General features: G+C 42.4%; 1 protein-coding gene across 1 annotated transcript in view; it reads right to left on the bottom strand.

Moving 5' to 3' along the window:
* The window catches only part of BMPR1B (bone morphogenetic protein receptor type 1B), an 86401-nt gene that overhangs the window by 14121 nt on the left and 52940 nt on the right, over nt 1–19340 (bottom strand). The window contains exons 3-8 of the mRNA XM_082236502.1: nt 13288–13390; nt 11645–11747; nt 6640–6736; nt 4418–4556; nt 2330–2522; nt 455–752 (exon numbers count right to left, since the gene is read on the bottom strand). Of these exons, the coding sequence (XP_082092628.1) occupies nt 455–752; nt 2330–2522; nt 4418–4556; nt 6640–6736; nt 11645–11747; nt 13288–13390 (933 nt within the window). The remainder of the gene's footprint in view (nt 1–454; nt 753–2329; nt 2523–4417; nt 4557–6639; nt 6737–11644; nt 11748–13287; nt 13391–19340) is intronic.

Genomic DNA, 19340 nt, shown 5'->3' with positions numbered 1-19340 from the left:
TGCTCCAATCTCCTGAGCATTTTGCTTGCCCTATGCACCACCATTCTTCACATGAGCTTTAACCAAAAATATCAGCGGTTTCCACCCATTCATACAGTTCTATTTGTATCTCATCATATCTGACTCAGTTTCTAGGACTAAGATCCAATGCTAGCCTCCCTTGTGGCTGACCACAATTCTGTACCACAACCACTTGTGGTGTGTGAAGCCAGTTAGCATGTGGCTTGCCTGTCCCATAATTTCCAGCTACAGAGTGTGAGTTTCACTCTGTGTTGGGATGGTCACCATGATCTCAAACAGTCAGTCTTAATCTTAACCTTCACAAACAGCTCATGCGACAATCCACTGTTTCCTTCCTTGTCACAAGGTCCCAACTCCAGGCCCCCTTTGAAACCTACTCCCTTTGCATGTTCACAAACCAAGTTTCAGCAAGAAAACCCAGTATTTTGCTCACCTAATAAACTTAACTGCCAAACCCAGGTCTGCTATACAGCAAGTTCCATTCTTTTTCACCAGGATGTTTTTGCTTTTGAGGTCCCGGTGGGCAATAGCTGGCTTGCCTTGAGTGCTGAAGATTTCAGTGTGCAAATGGCACAGTCCGCTGACTGAGGTATATGCCAGCTTCAGCATGGCTTTTGTATCCAAGGTAGTGGATTTCAGGTAGTCGTACAGGGATCCATTCTCATGGTAGTCTGTGATAAGGTACAGCTGAGTCCAAGACCCTGTGCCTTTAATGTCCGCAGCAATGAAGCCTACAAGGAGGAATGGAGACAGGGCTGTTCAAACATTGTGCATGTTTTGAAAGAAGGTACAGAGTCAATTTCTCCACATTCCATGACACACTCAGTGGAACTGATACTGCAGTGAACGGTCAGGACTATGTTGACCTAGAATACCACCAAGCAAGTCTTTGCACTAGGACAGGCATGGCGAAACTTGGCCCTCCAGCTGTTTTGGGACTACAACTCCCGCCATCCCTAGCTAACAGGACCAGTGGTCAGGGATGATGGGATCTGTAGTCCCAAAACAGCTGGAGGGCCAAGTTTCGCCATCATTGCACCAGGGGCATAAGTTACACTTCAAAGGATAGCCCTACTACCTACGTTAGCCAAATCTGAAACCCTTGTTCACATTCCTGAACTCAAAACACAAAAACTCAGGCTGAAATACAAGGAGTTGAAAACCTACTGTAAATTCAATTTTATGAGTATGAAAAACGATTTGAAGTTCGGTGCTATATTTAGGATTCCCTCATTCATTTGTTGGAAGTCAGAATCATAGAAATTAAAGTGCAGAATGAAATTTGTGTGCAAGGGCTCAAAACTCAAATATTTTGAAATTTGTTCCAAGTTCAGTTTTTAAAATTCAAATGAATTTGAGCAGTGGGACAAAACAAATGCACAGCAACTGAAATTAGCAATTGTTGAAGACCATATCTATGACCCTGAAAACTGAAAGAATGGGTTTCTTTTTCCTTCTCTGGGCAAATATGAGGAATCCCTGAACTTGCAAGTCCTCAGAATCACAGCTCCTCTTAAGGGAAGTGATCTCAAGTCCACAACGTCAGGTCTAAGCCAGAATTTGGAGGTGAGCTGCTATAGGTGTTTTCTCACTTGTTTAAGGTTAAGCAGCCTTGGTTGCTCACCTTGGTTAAGCAGCAAGCAGGGCTAAGAAGAAACCAAGTTGTCAAAACGAAACCACTGCTAACTTTGGCTTTTGATACATCTTTTTCATACTCCATAATACACATCTTGGCTATAAGTCTTGGCAGACCTTTCAGGCCTTTTCCCACCTGGCCTGGGAGGACGGAGCCCTGACTGACTGACTGACTCCCTCCAGCTACAAAAGCTAAGGCTGTTGAACAGACTCATGGGCTAGAGCAAGCTTCCTCAAACTCGGCCCTCCAGATGTTTTGAGAGTACAATTCCCATCATCCTTGACCACTGGTCCTGCTAGCTAGGGATCATGGGAGTTGTAGGCCAAAAACTTCTGGAGGGTCGAGTTTGCGGAAGCCTGGGCTAGAGTGTTGTTTGAGCAGAGTGGTGTTGTAGTTGGGTTTTTGCCATTTTGTTATATTTATTTTGGATCTTGAGACGTATGTGGAAACTGTTCAGTTTTGCTGTGTACTTTTTAATGTTTCATTTATTTTTTACAACTACCTTTGTTATGTGGTAGTTATGCCCTCCTTTTGTGTTGTAAGCCGCCTTGAGCGCCTGCGGAAAGGCGGTGTACAAATAAAATTATGTACGTATGCAGCTGCAAAATACAGAATTAAAAAATGGGGTGCCTTAAATGACCAGGACCCTTACTTTTAGTTTGTGCCACTCACCCAAAATGTTTTCATGCCTCATCAGAACAGTCTGATAGATCTCCGTCTCTCGAAACCAACTGGCTTCCTCGGTCGTGAAGAAAACTTTGACGGCCACTTTTTCTCCTCTCCACTTCCCCATCCAGACCTCTCCATAGCGACCTTTACCAATCTGCTTCACCATCTGAATCTGCTTTGCTATAGTCCTTTGCACCTGTCAAGAGAAAAGACAATGGTACTATAGTAACTAATGCTGAGACAAGCTGCTAGCAGATAGACAGCACCCTCAAGGACTAGAAAACGCCAGCAGAGGGAGCTCAGTGTTTGATAGACAGATGATCATAATACTGAAGTCGAAAAGTCGAGATAAGCAGTCTATGGTCACATCCACCCTATAAGCACTAGGCAGGTCCTTTGCTGTATTGTTTTCAGTACTTGCTAAAAGTGTTTTTACTTAAACAAGACTAACCAGAAATGTATGGTAATTTTAACATTTAATTTTATTATGCAGATTTATGCAAAACTGCTGGCTTTATTTATTTCTTGATAAATTCCATGTCGACTTGTTTCTAACGTTTGACTTCACTGGAATTTTCTTATGAGTTAATATTTATATTGTATGTAAAGCTCTCAGAGGTTTGCTGATTTAAGCAATACATGCATCTTGTTCAATAAATAAACAGACATAAGCCACACTCATCACAGTGCCACTTCTGCTTCGGCAACCAGATCTGATGTTTCAGGGGGGAAATATCCTCCCTTTGGAAAACATTTGTAGCAGTAATTCTCAAATGCAAGAAATGTATGCCAGAAACGTCTTCCCAAGGAAGAATTTCCTTCCAAAACATGTTGTGCCTGGAATAAATTTTATTTCTATCACCCCAGGTTTTTCGCCTCTTTTTTCAAAAGAAAAACCATACTAATGTTTTGGGGGAGTTTTTTGGACTTTTAGTTAAACAAAATGTTAATTTGAATGCAAAATCTTGGAAGTAATATTTTTTTTAAAAAAAATTATTTGTTTATAGTCCACCTTTCCTGCAAGATCCAAAGCGCTTTCATAGATCTCCTCTTCCCCATTTTATCATCACCACAAGCCTGAAAACTTGAGGGACAATGACTGGTCCATCATCACTCAGCAAGCTTCATGGCCCAGGTTTCCCAGGTCCTAGTCCAACACTCTAACCAGTACACCACACTGGCTCTCCTGGTTTGCTTAACACCTAGCCTTATGAAGCATTCAGGTGAATGTGAAAGCTTGCTCACTATCTTGTGGCAACTTGGAACATTCAAATAAAAGTACTGCATGATGTTTGGGATTGTGGAGTTTATCTTATAGACTAGCACAGCCACCTTTCCTCTTCACTCTGTTAAGTTATAGAGATAGCAAGTTTATTAACAAGTCAGCTCATTAGCAGAAGATGATTGTTGGCTATAGCTCTAAAAATGGAGAGCCTTTTAAGCATTAACCAGAGCAGGTGTTCATGCAGATATTGGCACTACAATCCTAATCAGAGTTCAGTAGTTTTCATTCCCTCTTCCTTGAGGGTTCATCAGATATTCATTGAGATATATATATAAGAAGACTGAGAAGGCTGGCAAAGGTGGTGAAACGTACTCCCCCCCCAAAAAAAAAAAAGATAGCCTACTTACAAATTACAAAACTTGTGCCACAATGTGCATCTACAGGGCAGAGTTAAGACTGTCGTACAGGATGCAAAATGGTGGTCAGGTTGCTTGCTGCTGCCACTACTTGCAGTGGAAGCAACGAAAACAAACCCCTAGGAACCAATAAAAAAGCTGAAGGAATAAAGCAATTTTGCTAACTGTACCTTAGGCTGAATCAACTTTGGTTACCATAATTTCTGCACTCAGATAACCTTTACATTTATGCTGGTTTACTTTTCGCTCTCCAGATGTTGCTGGACTGCAACTGCCATCAGCCCCAGACAGCATGACCAATGGTCGGGTGTGGCGGGAGTTGGGAGTCCAACAACGTCTGGAGGGCCACCAAGTTTTAGGCAGAACCAGGGCTGCAGATAGCGATGGTGCTCTGTTCCTATGCCACTATTATCGTTAATATGTCTCTGTGTCTCAGTACTCTTTTCTCACCAGAAGAGGGAGCCCAGAACCGCTTCCCGAGCTCTGAGACTGTTCAATGAGGTCTTTCAAGGATTCTCCAGGTGGAATGTAAGTCTCGTCTTGTTCAAGCCCGATGCTGTACCGAGGTCTGCTTTCTTGCCTTTTAAACCTGCAGTTGTGTATGAAAATAAACATAGGTTGACTCTGCACCGCTGGGTGGTCGCAACATCAGGCAAAAGTTGCTATTTGAGTCTGTTTAATTTCCCACTAGCGTTGCATATTAAAAAAAAAATCTCTAAAGCTTTCACGTTTCTCGTCTATTTTCAGCAACCTCGGTAACAAAGCAATACTTTCATCTCTGCGAATTTGTGCCCAGGCCATTGCAATTAGATGTACAGTAGCATGGGATTTTTAAACACACACACACACACACACACACAATTTTATTCAATACCTCAATTCACACTGAAACTTTAAATACTGGGTGGCCTACCCCACCCCACCCCACGTCTTTCCCCCACAATCTGCCACTTTATAATATATAAAATCAGCTACCATAACCTTCCTCAACCTGGTGCCTTCCACATGTTCTGGACTACAGCTGCCACAGCATATTGGCTGAGGCTGATGGGAGTTGTTTTGGGTGATGAAGCATAAAATTGTAGGGTTGGAAGGGGTCCCGAGGGTCATCTAGTCCAACCCCCTGCAATGCAGGAATACTTTGCCCAACGTGGGCCTCAAACCCACAACCCAAAGATTTAAGAGTCTTGTGCTCTACTGACTGAGCTATCCAGGTGGACTACAGTGCAAGGGCATCAGGTTGAAGGATGAACTAGTAAGATGGGACAGACCAGCAGCAACAGTCCTTCCCAATAAAGCCAGTATCAGCTGGTGGGAGCACACCTTGCTCCAGCAAAAGAACCTTCAGGAGTCCACTTTAGGTTCCCAGTTGTTCCTTTGAATCCCCACCCTTACCTGCCCATCATCTGGTATCAGGTGTATGGTGAGTGGGCACTGCTTCTTGTGAATGCTCTGGCAGGCCAAATAGGAAAGCCTAGCTGGTTGTGTTTGGTCCACCCCTGGCCTACAGCCTCTGGCCCATGTGGTGTAATGGTTGAGTCTTGGTCTAGGACCTGGTAGACCAGGGTTCAAATCCCCACCCCATCACTGGGTAACCTTGGGCCAGTCACTATCAGTGACAGATTTAGGGCAGGGCGACCAGGTGTGCCGCACTGAGCACCGAGCCCAGGGGGTGCTGCAAGGTGATGTTGTGAATTGAGCAGAACAGAAGGTGAGAGGCATGGGGGGGCAAATTTTGGCCTCGCACAGGGGTGCCACTAAAATTAGAAAAATCAAAGTCGGCCCCTGTCACTGTCTCTCAGCCTAATCTACATCAATCTATATCCAAGGTACACCAACTTGGGCACCTTGGAGGAAAGAGGGGACATAAATGCACCAGGCATGCCCAAAGTCTGTTTCGGGGGCCTAATCCGGCCTGCCAGTTTATTTCCGGGGTAAAATGGTAAAAAACGCTCAACAACTTTGGTTGGCTCTTTAGTTGGCCCTCACGGCCCTTTACTTCATCAAATCTGGCCCTCTTTGAAAAAAGTTTGGACACCAGTGCACCAACCAACCAACCAACTTGGCACTGGCTAAGTTGGCTATCCTTGCTTTACTTGAAATACCACTCCATTTTCATTCACTTTTCTTTTCTGCATTACCTCCCACTGGAAACTCTGTGCTGAAGACACTATGCATTTTCATGACTTTCCCCTAACTGTTAAATTTTTTATTAGATTTGAGCTTTAGCAAGACATAAAAGTCTCTTCTGGAACTATAGTGGAATACAGTGGAAGTTTAGTGCTCATGTCCATGCTATTTGCTTCCAGAAAAAAAAAATCAATTTGCAAGTAATACGGAAACTAGTGCTAAACTTCCAGTATACTTCCGAAAGCGGCTTTTACGTCGTGCGGAAGCTCAAATATAATGTGGAAATTAACAGGGAAATTTCTTGAAAAATGAATAAACTGCCATATGAATGCAGCCTATGATAGCAAAGCTCATTCGCACTACCAGTACTCCCAGTAACATTTCTGTAATCTCAGCATTACTAGGATACATAGGATTTTTAAAATAAAATCTCCAAACCAACCACTGCATCTGTATAGATCAGAAGCTCGAAATATGAATGGCAGAAAGAAACAGCTACCGGGGGTGGGGGTGGGGGGAAACCAAGCTTTTCTGGACCGTACCTGAAGTAACAGAATATGATGATCAGCACTAGGAGGACACTACAGACGGTCACTGAAATCAGTAAGGCCTTGTGATGGACGTTTCCCTCTTCCAAACCTGAAACAAAACAAAAGGACTTTTAGCAGGTAGGTAATAACTGCATTTATCTCCCTTAAGCCTCTCTCTCTCTCTCTCTCTCTCTCTCTCTCTCTCTCTCTCTCTCTCTCTCTCCCCCCCCCAAGTGTTTGAGGTGGCTTGCAAGCATGCTAAAAACAAAGCTAAGGATATATACCATATTTTTCCTGTGTATAAGATGCCCCCATGTATAAGACACCCCCTGATTTTGGGGGACTCCAAATTAAGAAAACACCCCTCAGGACTACTCGTGTATAAGACGAGCCCAATTTTAAACCTAATTTTGTTGGTTAAAAAAAAAACTAGTCTTACACACGGAAAAATACGGTATATTTAAAGATAAATGAAAATAAACAGCCATCGTCCAACAGCAGAAACTCGGAAAGGCTCCAGCCTGGCCTGGAGTGGCTTGAAAGTTTGCTAACTGCCAGGAAAGGCCAGCACAGTGTGTGAGACGACATAGGAGCACGTCAGATCAATGGCAAGGTCAAGTTATGCAGGGACACCACCAGCAAGAGCAGCAGATTAGCATTGCTAGTGTGCCTATAAAGTTCTATGCTGTTCCAGTAAAAGTAGCAAAGCCACTGTCTGGAGGATGGCTCCCCTGCCACAGCTGCTTCTGCTGTGGAATTGTGTATGCCAAACACAGATGGACAGGGACACACACATCCCAATTTCTGAAATTTGCTAGCATCTACTTATGTGGATCAAGGCACCAAGATATTCTGGGAAAGCAACCTTCTCCAGCACAGGTGTGAATTTCTATATCCACAACGCGCTAACATATCCGACGTTGCGTCTGGTTACTTGGGAACAGAAGCAGGATCTATCTTCCAAGATAAGGATGAGCAGGGCATAAGCTGTGAGAACTCTATTCTGATTGATCTCTCCTGGAACAGGGGCTATTGCATTTCAGGTTTACTAGAGTGATGCGAAAGGGAAGTTCCATGGGGACTCTCAGCTTTCCACTATGCACTTTTATTTTATTTCCAAGCTCTGGTTTCTTCTTCTATTTTGGCCACTGAACAGCGGCGTTTCCCTTCTCGCTTGCTCCTAATGCAAGAGGCTGGCAAACAATGTCTCTCCTGTTAGCACCAGGCTCAGTGTTTTAACCTAACATTACCTGCTACTAGCACATTAGTGGCATAAACATTCAAGACACTGCCGTCACTTTTTGTAATCCCTTTTGTAAGGAGACACTGGCAACCGGGAAAACACTAGCGTGCTGTATTCTCGCTAGGCCAGCAGATTTGTACCTGAGCCATCGCTACGAATAAGGGGGACGGGAAACTGAGAATCCGCCAGGGAGATCACTTGTCGCTATGAAGGAAGAGGCTGCTACTGGGGGCAAGACAGGCGGGGAAGCAAACGCTCCGTTTTCATTGTTAATCAGACCTATACTTCTGCAAGTCATTTATCTCCAATGCACATGGCTTGTAATAGTTGTAAACATGTTCCAGTCTGTCTGCAAAGGGATAAGGAAAGCTTGAAGATGAGAGAAGGGTACCGCATAGCTGAGAATAGGGTGGTTTGTGCCTGGCAACACAAATCTGATTTTCAGATCCGAGGTCAATAAGGCCTCATCTGCACCATACACTTACAGCACTATTAGAACACTTTTGACAGTCCACACCATCTAGAGGGCACGGCGCTGGCTACCCCTGCTGTAGACTGTATGCATTGTATGTACACATAAACTCAGCTCTGCTTCTAATCAAGCTAAGCAGCTGTGAAAAACTGGAGAGGGCTTGAGAAGGACTTGGGAGTGAATCATTCCTTTCATTTTTACTTGCAAGATGTTGGTTGTGCAAGCCCCAGCAAAGGGAATAGGAGCTTCCCTCTCGCAATTGCTACTCGGTTTCAGCAAGGAGAACTTCCTGGTGTACTGTGAGCCCTTTGCTGCATCTTCCTCCAGGTTCACAATGTGCACAGGGCTTACTGTAGCAGCAGCAGCAGTAGCAGCAGCAACAACAACCTGGGGCCAGGACTGTGGGATGCAGTACACATATCAAACCCCATCCTTTCCTCAGTCATCACTGCCCAGCTCATTCAATCACCAGCTATAGAGACTGCGAGCCAGACATGGTGGCACCAACACTTCTGCTTATAAGGGCGTTAAATCAGTAAAGACGGATCTCTCCTCTCATCTCCCTGCAGTCTGCCTTTTCATTGGGGTTTCCAGTAATATATTTTTTATTGTTTAAAATGGCAATGTTATATTGGGATCTGATTATTTTTCCTGCTTTCTTAATAAGCAGACTGCCTGCCCAGCACAGGGTCTTCTTGTACTCATCAGGATGTTTTTATTTTATTTGCTGGGCATGGAAGCTATTCAGAATAGTGAGCAGGGAGTGTAGCTGAATTGTTGTTGTGTGTTTATATTCCTTCCTACATGCTAAGACTTTCCTTGCTCGCAGGACGGGTTAGCTTTAACTCCGCATTCTGAAATACCCAAGTCCACAGAACTCCTTTGTTCCTTTCATATATATTTTTTGAAAACTATCCTTTCCCTTTCTAGCACATTCAAGGCACAGAAAAGCACTCTCAGTGAACAATGTCCCTGCTTTTGCTGACATCACCTCTGTGCCTGGGTTAATTTGTAGTTCAACCACCTCTGACCTACAGCTGGAAGACCTCCTTAGACCTTAGCATCCCCTGAGATGTGACCCTAGTCATACGACTCCTGAATCAGAAGCAACATCTATTCTGTTTTTCACATGCCCACAGAAAGACACTTGTGTTAGAAAATAGTTTTTGATAAGGTACTTTCCAAAATAAGGAAAAGGGTGACAATGAGATTTTCTTTGTATGTTCTCTTGGACAGTCGCCTGTCTTGAATTTATGCAGAAATGAGCCAAAACTACTACTGGCTTTTGTTAACATCTGTAGCAGTGCTGAAAGTGTCCTCTTTATGGCAATTTGTCAACATTCCTTGAGAAATTGGGCATTTATTAATTTAAGTTGCAATCCTAACCATGTCTCCTCCAACCAAGGGGAAAAGTTGGTGTTTCTAATTAGTTGCAGGTCCCTTCTGGATTCTATCGAGAGGAGCCAATCCCTTGGTTGACACTTCTTCAAGGTCAAAGCAGAGCTCAGTTCTGGGAAATATTAATAGTCTAAAACAGCTTGACAAGCTGCTTTCCAGAGTTGTTTATTGCCTAATTCCATATAGTACAGGGCAGGAAAATGCTCAATAGACATAGTAGCAATTTCTTAATACTTTAACTGAGCACATAATGCTATGGCCTTAATTGTTGGCCACCTGGCTTCTCTACAAAATAAGAGATGCTCATACTCTTGATGGTAGAGAATATACCTTCTGGGGAAAATATTCTGCACAGCTTCCAAAACTTTAATGGCGTTCTAATCAGAGCCCTAAATTTCAACACCTTGGAGCATTTGGATAAGCATTTTGCTACCAAATATCTTGCCTTCCCTTATTGTAATAGAAGCTATGGTTTTATGCGCTTTGCCTCCATATGACACTTCCATCTCCTAAGCATTCATATTGGTGCCAGAGGTCATGTTTCAATCTTGAGAGATGTCATTTAATTGTTTAGCTACTGAATTTGATGGGGACTTAAGAGACCACAGACCTACCCTGGTGATTCCAAACCATCACCAACTTTAGCTTCTTTGCTGGAAGGTCCCAAATGCAGGGCTACCGTTAAGTATTCCTGTCTCCACTAACCCGACTGTTATAGCATTCGAACCAGAAATGTCATTTTCCAGTGCTGTCTGCTCAGAAGCAAGTCCCACTGAATTCAATGGGGATTACTCCCAGATGAGAGGGGTTAAAACTGCAGCCTTACTTAGCCCTCACATATGTCACTGGGCAGCCAAATCTGATTGGCTATGTAGCATCGAGACATCAACCCATTTGGCTGAATGATTCCTGATTGGGTAGATGATGAATATAGGTGAGTCAGGAGGGAGGAAGAAGCAGCATTACTGGGGGCAGGGAGGCATGACTCTCAAAACAGTTCTAATGCAGCAACTTAAGCAACAAGAACTTAAGAGCCATGCTGGGTCAAACCAAAGGCCTATCTAGACCAGATGCACGTGGGAAGCTCAGATGCACAGTGTGAGGTCCGTAGCACTCTCCTGCTGTTGTTTTGCAGCAACCGGGATTCAGAGCCCATACTTCCTCTGATCCTAGAGGTAGCATCCAAAGGTCATGACAAATGCCAATTGATACCCTTATCTTCCATGGAGTCATCCAATCCCATTTTAAACCCACTGAAGTTGGTGGCCATCACCACATCTTTAAGGTGAGAATCCTATGATTCAATTAATGTGCTGCATGAAGAAGTATCTCCTCGACCACCACCACCCCCCGCCGCCCTGAATCTTCCACCATTCATCTTCATTACATGGGCCCTGGCTTCTAGTATTATCCAAGAGAGAGAGAGAAAGAGACTGAGAGAGAGAGAAAAACCACACATCACCATCTATCTATCAAGTTAATGGGGAAAAGGCCCCAAATAGGATTTTTTAAGAAATAAATTTTCACACAGTTGAAAACGTTTTCAGGAGGAAATGTCTACTTCGAGGTAAAAAAGGTTCAATCAGAATTAGAAAATGGATTCTGCTTTGAGAAACTCAAACCCAAGCCCATTAACCAATAAAATAACTGGATAAAAACAAATATTGTGTTTTTAGGATGTATAATAGAATGATATTTTTTTCTTGACTCTGAAGCATCAACAAATCTTTTTTTCATCGGAAACCCATCTTAGAAATGTTATAGCTAGATGAGCAAGCAGTGTGTCCGGAATGCTTACACTGCAAATGTTGCCACTGGCACTGAAAATGTTATCTGCAGTTTTTGTTTTCTAGAAAGAAAAGCAATATGCAGATTGAAAATTAAAGATTTGCCTCTTCCGTTACCTCCTTTTATCAGTGGTGGCAGCGTAGGGTGAAGATCTTTGTTACAGTAATCCTGATCTGTGCAGCATTCAATTAATCTTCTCGGTTGGGACAGTGGTGTGTCCTGTAACAGATAATAGTTATGAGCAGCTTTGTCCACATCCAAAAGGCATTAGAAAAGCTGAAAGCTTTCAGATGTGAAAAACCATGCATGTGCTAACACCTTAATGTGCTTTTAAAAAACCTAGATGACAATTCCTTTTAAACTATATAACAATCTAGACCTAGATACAGTTTAATAAACAGGTGTAGTTTTTACCATTTCATTTTTCAATAGAGGGCAAAGCTTAAATCTGGGTTCTCTTTTTTTTAAAAAAAAAAATATTTATTACTTTTAAACCTTACAAAAAGGAGAAAAGAAAATCTGGGTTCTCAATATATTTAGAGAAAGCAAATGGTACTGTTCTTCTAGGCTTAGACAATTTCAGAATATAAGTGGGGGAAATGCATTATTGAATGCCTACAGAAAAAGCCCTGCACAAGGAAAATTAGTATGTAAGGGACAATAGCTGTAGCCTCCTCCTCTCTCTGCTAGCTTTCTATGTTCACAGAAGGTGTTGCTGTTATTTTTAAAGTGAACAAGAATTCAAATATACCGTTTTTAAACTGAAATGGTACACAACTGTGTGGGTTTTCTGAACATGTATATTGTTTCTGAGCCTAATGCAGAAGGGGACTTTACATGAGGGGTGACAACATAGGTCGGTATCCAGTCCTGAAAACTATTAGCATCTAGAAAACCCCTCTTCATTTTCTTAGAGCAATCAGTATGTGGGCAAGTTGTCACAGGGTGGCAACATGGGAACACAGAGGTAGGGACAGATGTCTTAGTGACCTGAAAATTGCCTGACCTGGTACAATGGGAGCATTCTATGTCATGGAGAAAGGGGGCTGGGAGCAGGCAACTCCTGTATACAAACCAGCACGCAGGGTAAGGAGGGTAGATGCAAAGGATAAATGAATCAGGCTCACACCGATTACATTTCATACTTCACCTTCATTTAAAGCATTAAGGCAGCAGTCCTGAACATCTTACTAGGGAGTAAGCCTCTCTTAATACCGTGGACTTACTTCTGAGTAAGCATGCATATGATTGTGCACTAAATATTGCACCTGAGCTCTTGAGAGGGGCATTTAAATAAGTAGCACAGAAACATTATGAGCCCATTCTTAAACACTGTATCTCAAAGTGGGTCCCATTGCCTGTGATAGGACTCTGCTTCCAAGAAAGATGGTATCATCTTGCAAAATGAGGATTCCTGCTGGGCTTTCCGACCTGTTAGTGCTCTGCTGACTTCTGCTTGCCTCTGTTATGGACCACTGGAAAGACTTACAAAGATATTCACAGCCTGACCTGCATTCTAACTCCCCTGGAGGAGAAAGGCAACAGACTATATATCTCCATTCCTAACTATTTGTAAGGTTAGGATACTAGCATGGTACTCTGCAGATGTTGCACTGCAACTCCCATCATATTTGAGCACTGGCTGAGGCTGATGGAAGCTACAGTCCAACAACATCTGAAGGGCACATTGGCTACCCCTGACCTAAGCTGACTCCCAGCTAAAACTAAAGACCAAATCTAGTTCAGAATATATTCTTACCCGGCACTGGAAGTCAGAACCCTCTAACCCGATACAGCCTGTGGTGAAAGTCTGCCCTCCAGAGTCTTCATCTTCTACCATGGCAAAACAAAAGCCATCAGTACTGAATGTGGGGAAAGAAAAGAAACAAATGTATTTGATCAGAAACTTGTTATTATTAGCTTCCTCTATCTTTCTTGCAGTTCACAGATTACCCTGCTATGGAAATCATTAAAGGGAAATCAACCAAAGCTTTCTTAAGGCACATGCTATAAAGTAAGCCATTATTTGTGGTCACCACTGACCCTGACCCTTTCCTGAGACCTCTGGAATATGTAGAGGACTTTGAAGGTATATGGCTGTATGGTTGTCACAGTTGCGGGTTTTGGACCAGGCAGAAACAGCAAGCAGTACTTGTGCTATTTCTGTCTGCTCCAAAGCCCAGTACAACATGTGATCGTTTGATAAAGTGCTGTCAAAAGCCACTTTGAGCTACTCCTTTGTGGAGAGGCTGCAGAATGCGCATGACAGGTCCCTTCAAATGCCAGAGGACCTGGACAAAGGCATTTTCTTCTTCTCATGACCTTTGGAGCAGGCAGAAGTTTTCTGGAGCACTACCACTTCCTTTGGGAGATCTGCCCGGCCCCATTGCTCATTATTTTTAGATGGGAAGAAAATGTGTGTGCGGTTTCTCCCCCAGAAACATTTTGCAGAGTAACATCTTTTTAACATATATTTCCGCTGCTATTGCTTTTGTCTCATTACGATGTCCTTTTGGTATTGTTGCAGTTCTCCTGTTCTATTGTTGTTTTTTATTCCTATTTTAAGTTAACTTAAATATTTTACGGGGTACATATTTTGAGAATATATATTAAGGAAATAAATACACCTCGACCTGCTGCAAAATGCATCCACACATCTTTCTCTCTATCTATCTCTGCAATTCAGAGGAGAGGAGATCCCTTGTGTTCTTCATGTTAAGATTTGTGAGCAGCAAGATTTGTGGGGGTCTGATTATGACATTTCAAGCATACATATTAATTACTGGGACACAGTGGTATATGCATCAATAAAATAAAATGTAGGTCCAGAATGGCTAGTATTAAGGGCTTTCACACACTGCATTCAGGTGTACAATTTGTGCCCCTGTGGACACAGCTGTACAGATCAACAAGTGTAGACTCTTTACAAGTGTAGAGGCAGCTTTGACCTGTGGTCTGTGTAATGTGTGAACAAACCTTTTCTCTGTGTTTTAATTGCTGTAACCCTTCCTGGTACACTGGAGTAAAGGGCGGGCAATAAATTGTAGTAGTAGTAGTAGTAGTAGTAGTAGTAGTAGTAACAATGCACCCACAAAGACAGTTGTATCCAAATCCTGTGCCATTTATTCCGAAGGAAATCCTATTAAGTCAAATTGAACAACCACCTGGAAAGGACAACCACTGGAATTGAACAACCACCTGGTACATAGGATTGCAGTTTTAATGGGTATGGTGAACGGTGGAAATATAAAGGTTAGTGTTGTTGTTTTTAATAATGTCACTCCTAGCTACATTTTAGGGATGCCTGTTTTCTGAGTTTCCTCCTGTAAAGATTATCCTCCTTCTTCAAGGTAATGCCATACTTCAGTTGCTGTTCTTGAGCCAAGAAAATAAAGCATTCCTTGTTTTTACTACAATGTTGGTAATTTCTTAATCTTAAACTTCCACATCTCTTGCAGGAATGGCAACTGGGAGAGCAGCTGGCACATTGAAAGCAGATGATGATGTTAAAGTTTTTGAATTATTGGGGGGGGGGACATTTTATCAATATGTTCACAGATGATATTGTGCTATTTCTTTCTGTCCCTGAAACCTCATTACCTGCTGTTACGGACCAACTTGCTATATATGGCAAAATATCTGGGTTCACTGTTAACTTCACCAAATCTTAAGATCAATTCCAATACACACCCCATCAAACCTACAACAGCATTGGCGCAAGACAACTGGCCTGAATCTCTGTAAGATCAACTTTAAATACCTGTGAGTGAATATACCTAAGAATCTAAACCAGTGGGATTATACAAACTCAGACAAATCAAAAATCCTTTACAGCTCCAGCTGCTCTTTTTATTTCTTTTCTGTACAACTAAGTAAGTTCTGTTTTGGGTATTTTTTGTCACTTGAAATTAAAAATCGATTTTTAAAAACCAGAAATGTGAAGCCAAAAACGGGGTGGGGGTGGGGAGTCGGGGAAGTGAGAGAGCAGCTGGGGAAACCCCAGCCAGCTACGTCCAAGGATGGGCAAAATATCTGTATAACCAGATTCCTAAGACTGATACCTTAAATATTTGAATCCTGAAAACTTAAGCTACACAAACACCATACATTTAAAGCACATTTGCACCCACCAAAGAATTGTGAGGACTGTAGTTTGTTAATAATAATAATAATAATAATAATAATAATAATAATAATAATAATAATTTATTATTTATACCCTGCCCATCTGGCTGGGTTTCCCCAGCCACTCTGGGTGGCTTTCAACAAAAGAGTTAAATACATTAAAACATCAATCATTAAAAACTTCCCTAAACAGGGCTGCCTTTAGATGTCTTCTAAACGTCAAAAAGTTGTTAATTTCTTTGACATCTGATGGTAGGGCGTTCCACAGGGTGGGCGCCCTGTGTTGTGTTAAGGGTGTTGGGAACTGTAGCCCCATGAAAGGTATACCACCATTCCGAGGATCAATTTCTTTGGGGGGGGAGGTGTGCTTAAATGTATGGTGTATGTGCAGTTTTGGTACAACTGACCTTTTCTGAAACATTAGCGATTTATGTAGCGCAAAGAAGCAGGCAATTCCTAATTACTCCTACTGTGCCCTAATGCAATGTATTTGGGTAATTCGAGTAAGACAATTGTCCTTCTGGGTACCAACCATTATGACTTCATTGCTCAGGCTCAGTAAAAGAATGATAGGAAGCACTGCCAAGAAGAGATGGAAAGGCACCCATTAGGGTGGGATATTATATTATGTTACATTTTGTTTAATTGCATGGTGCCATTCATCCATATCAACGAGCAAGGATAATTGAGGGATACAGTGAAAAACAATGGATAACAATTAACTTCTTTTAAACAAAAACAAAAAACAATGAATGACACAATCAACTAATGGTTGCCAATGAAGTTTTGACAATGAGCTTCTCCAAGAGGAGAAAGATAAGGACTTTCACAAAGAACACTCCTGTTTACGAACGATTCGGCTTACGAACTCCGCAAAACCGGAAGTACTGTCCAGATTTGCGAACTTTACCTCAGTCTAAGAACGGAATCCGAACGGTGGAAGGGCATCGGCAGCGGAAAGCCCCATTAGGCAAAGTGCGCCTCGGTTTAAGACCGGTTTCGGTTTAAGAACGGACTTCCAGAACGGATTAAGCTCGTAAACCGAGGCACCACTGTATCAGATGAAGAAACAGGAGTAGGTAATCAGGTATCACACAGATGCCCTAGACTACAATTTCCGTCAGCTTCACCCATCATGGCCAATACTTAGGGGTGATGAGATCTATGGTGCAGAACACTTGAAGGGCAAAGAGAGGGACAAATGCTGGGCAGAAATCTACCAATGATAACTATCTCTGAACTGTAGTAATTTTAATGCAGATAAAGTAGGCAGGAGCTTCGAATCACAGAACTGTAGAGTAGGGAGGGATCCCGTGAGTCATCTAGTCCAACCCCCTGCAATGCAGGAATCTCAACTAAAGCATCCATGGTAGATGGCCATCCAACCTCTGCTTAAAAACCTCTAGTGAAGGAGAGCCCAGCACCTCTCGTGGGAGTCTGATCCACTGTCAAACAGCTGTGACGGACCAAAAGTTTTGAATAATGTTTAGTCGGAGTCTCCTTTCTTGCAACTTAAAGCCATTGATTTGGGTCCTACCCTCCAGAGCAGAGAGAACAAGCTTGCTCCATCTTCCTGACAGCCCTTGAGATATTTGACAATGACTATCATATCTCCTCTCAGCCTCATCTTTTCCAATGCATAGTCTTCACAGAAAGGCTCTATTCCCATGGCTTGAGTGTCATGAAGACCGGTAGATTCTTATCTGCTGCAGCCTTCATCTGCCTTCACAGCCGTTGTAACATACTGCTTGTTATCTTCTGCGCATTCTGCTGTTGAGGACTTCTTGGATCATTCTTTGTCTAGCTTCTCCCCTTGACCTTACCACCTTGGGTGACCCTACTGGGAGTACAAGACTCCTGGGGGCTTCGCTCACAAGGATCATAGGAACGTGCAAGCCCACTCACCACGACAAGGTGATAATCCAGCAAGTGAGTTAGGATATGCAACCAGGATGAGACAGGAGGGGAGGAGGGATATGAGTTCATTCTCAAATCATGGTTTATAGGACTGTTATATCTAAACTGCCTGATCTTCAAATAAAAAAATGCCCACACTTTTTTTTAGCTTCAAGAGAGCAAGTGGAGAAGAGACAAAATATACACATGTTACTTAAACCTCAACCCATATTTTGCATCATGTTCTATTACAGTGCAGCTTTTGGATGAGATAATTAAGAAAGCAGAAGGTTTGGTTTGGTGTGTCATGTTTCTCAGCCGAGAGTGAATTTTTACAGCCAAGGAAAACACCTGAAAAAATGTGGTTTGTAACGGAAATGCTGAGAGACGTTGCTGTCAAAGATGCTTTTAATTAAAGATTTGCCCAGTCCAAGGAGCTGATCTTAATGCAGACCTTTACTAAATGTCAAAAGAAAAGGAAGTGGGCCAGCCACTTTGCAGCTGTTTAAGCAGATGTCTTTACTGGAGAAGGGCCCACTTTTTGTACAAGTCACAGCACCTTAACTACTAAATTTGGTCAAAGAACGCCTTTCCCAGCCCAGATATTCAAACAGAATCTCAGGAGGAATTTCCCCTAGCAGACTTATACTAGCCATGATGGCTGTGTCCAACCTCAAATATCAGAGGCAGCATGGGAATCTTGAATCATAGAGCTGGAAGGGTTCATGAGGATCATCTAGTCTAGCCCCCTGCAATTCAGGAATCCTTCACCCAATGTGGGGTTCAAACCGACAAGTGATGTTACGCCAAGGTCCTGATTGCAGTTTCTAATAGGAATCTGGTTGACAATGAAAGACTAGATGGGCGTTTCACCTGATGAGACATGGGTCTTCTCATGTTCTCACTATTCACTAATTCAGGTAAATGAATTAGGATCTTTGGCTAGCCATTTTAATGGTTATTTTGTATTGTTTTACATTTTATTGTGCTTCGATATACCATTGTGCACAGTCCTAATATTTGATATGAGGTGACAGTATATATTTTAGAAATTTGCCCTTGAATGTTTGAAGCAGCTCTCAGTTTCAAGTAATTATGAACCAATGCTGTAATTGGAAATCCTCTACTCTACAATATATAACACTACCTTAATTTGCAAAATACTTACAGGATATCAGGATGGAGAGAGAATGAATATTTCTTCTACATAGCTGTGCATTCAGGATATGAGGTTGATAGTTTAGATCCAGAATTATATATTCTTTAAACCAGGGGTGAGATATGTGGTCCTTCAGATGTTGTTAGATTACAGCTTTCATCCTGGCTTGAGCTGATGAGAGTTGGGAGTCCAACAACATCTGGATGGCCACAGGTTGCCCACTCTTACTTTCCACCATTCTCAAATTAGCTCTTATGGTTCAGTTCTCCATGTTCATTAGATGAAGAACCCTTCGTCAGACCAGGCACTTTTGACCTGAATCTATACCTCTTACAAATTGTTGTATCAGTAAATTCAATGTAAAGCTGGATGTGTATAAGGTCTAACAAGAGAATCCTAACCACATCTACTCAGAAGTAAGTTCTAGTGAACTCACTGGGGGGCTTGCTCCCAGGTAAGCAGGATCAGAACTGCAACCTAAACCACTCCCACTCGTAGGTTATATTGTTGCTGTTGTTTATACACATAACGTTCACATACATTATTCAACCCACTTTCATGGTGGCTTGCCCACACCTAATTGAGATTGCAAATTCCTCAAGGAATGTAGACTGTTGAATGTCAGCAGCCAG

The sequence above is a fragment of the Podarcis vaucheri genome (genome assembly GCF_965113315.1).
Source record: "Podarcis vaucheri genome assembly, chromosome: 9".
Lineage (NCBI taxonomy): Eukaryota > Metazoa > Chordata > Lepidosauria > Squamata > Lacertidae > Podarcis > Podarcis vaucheri.
This window is presented reverse-complemented; position numbering and strand designations above follow the sequence as displayed.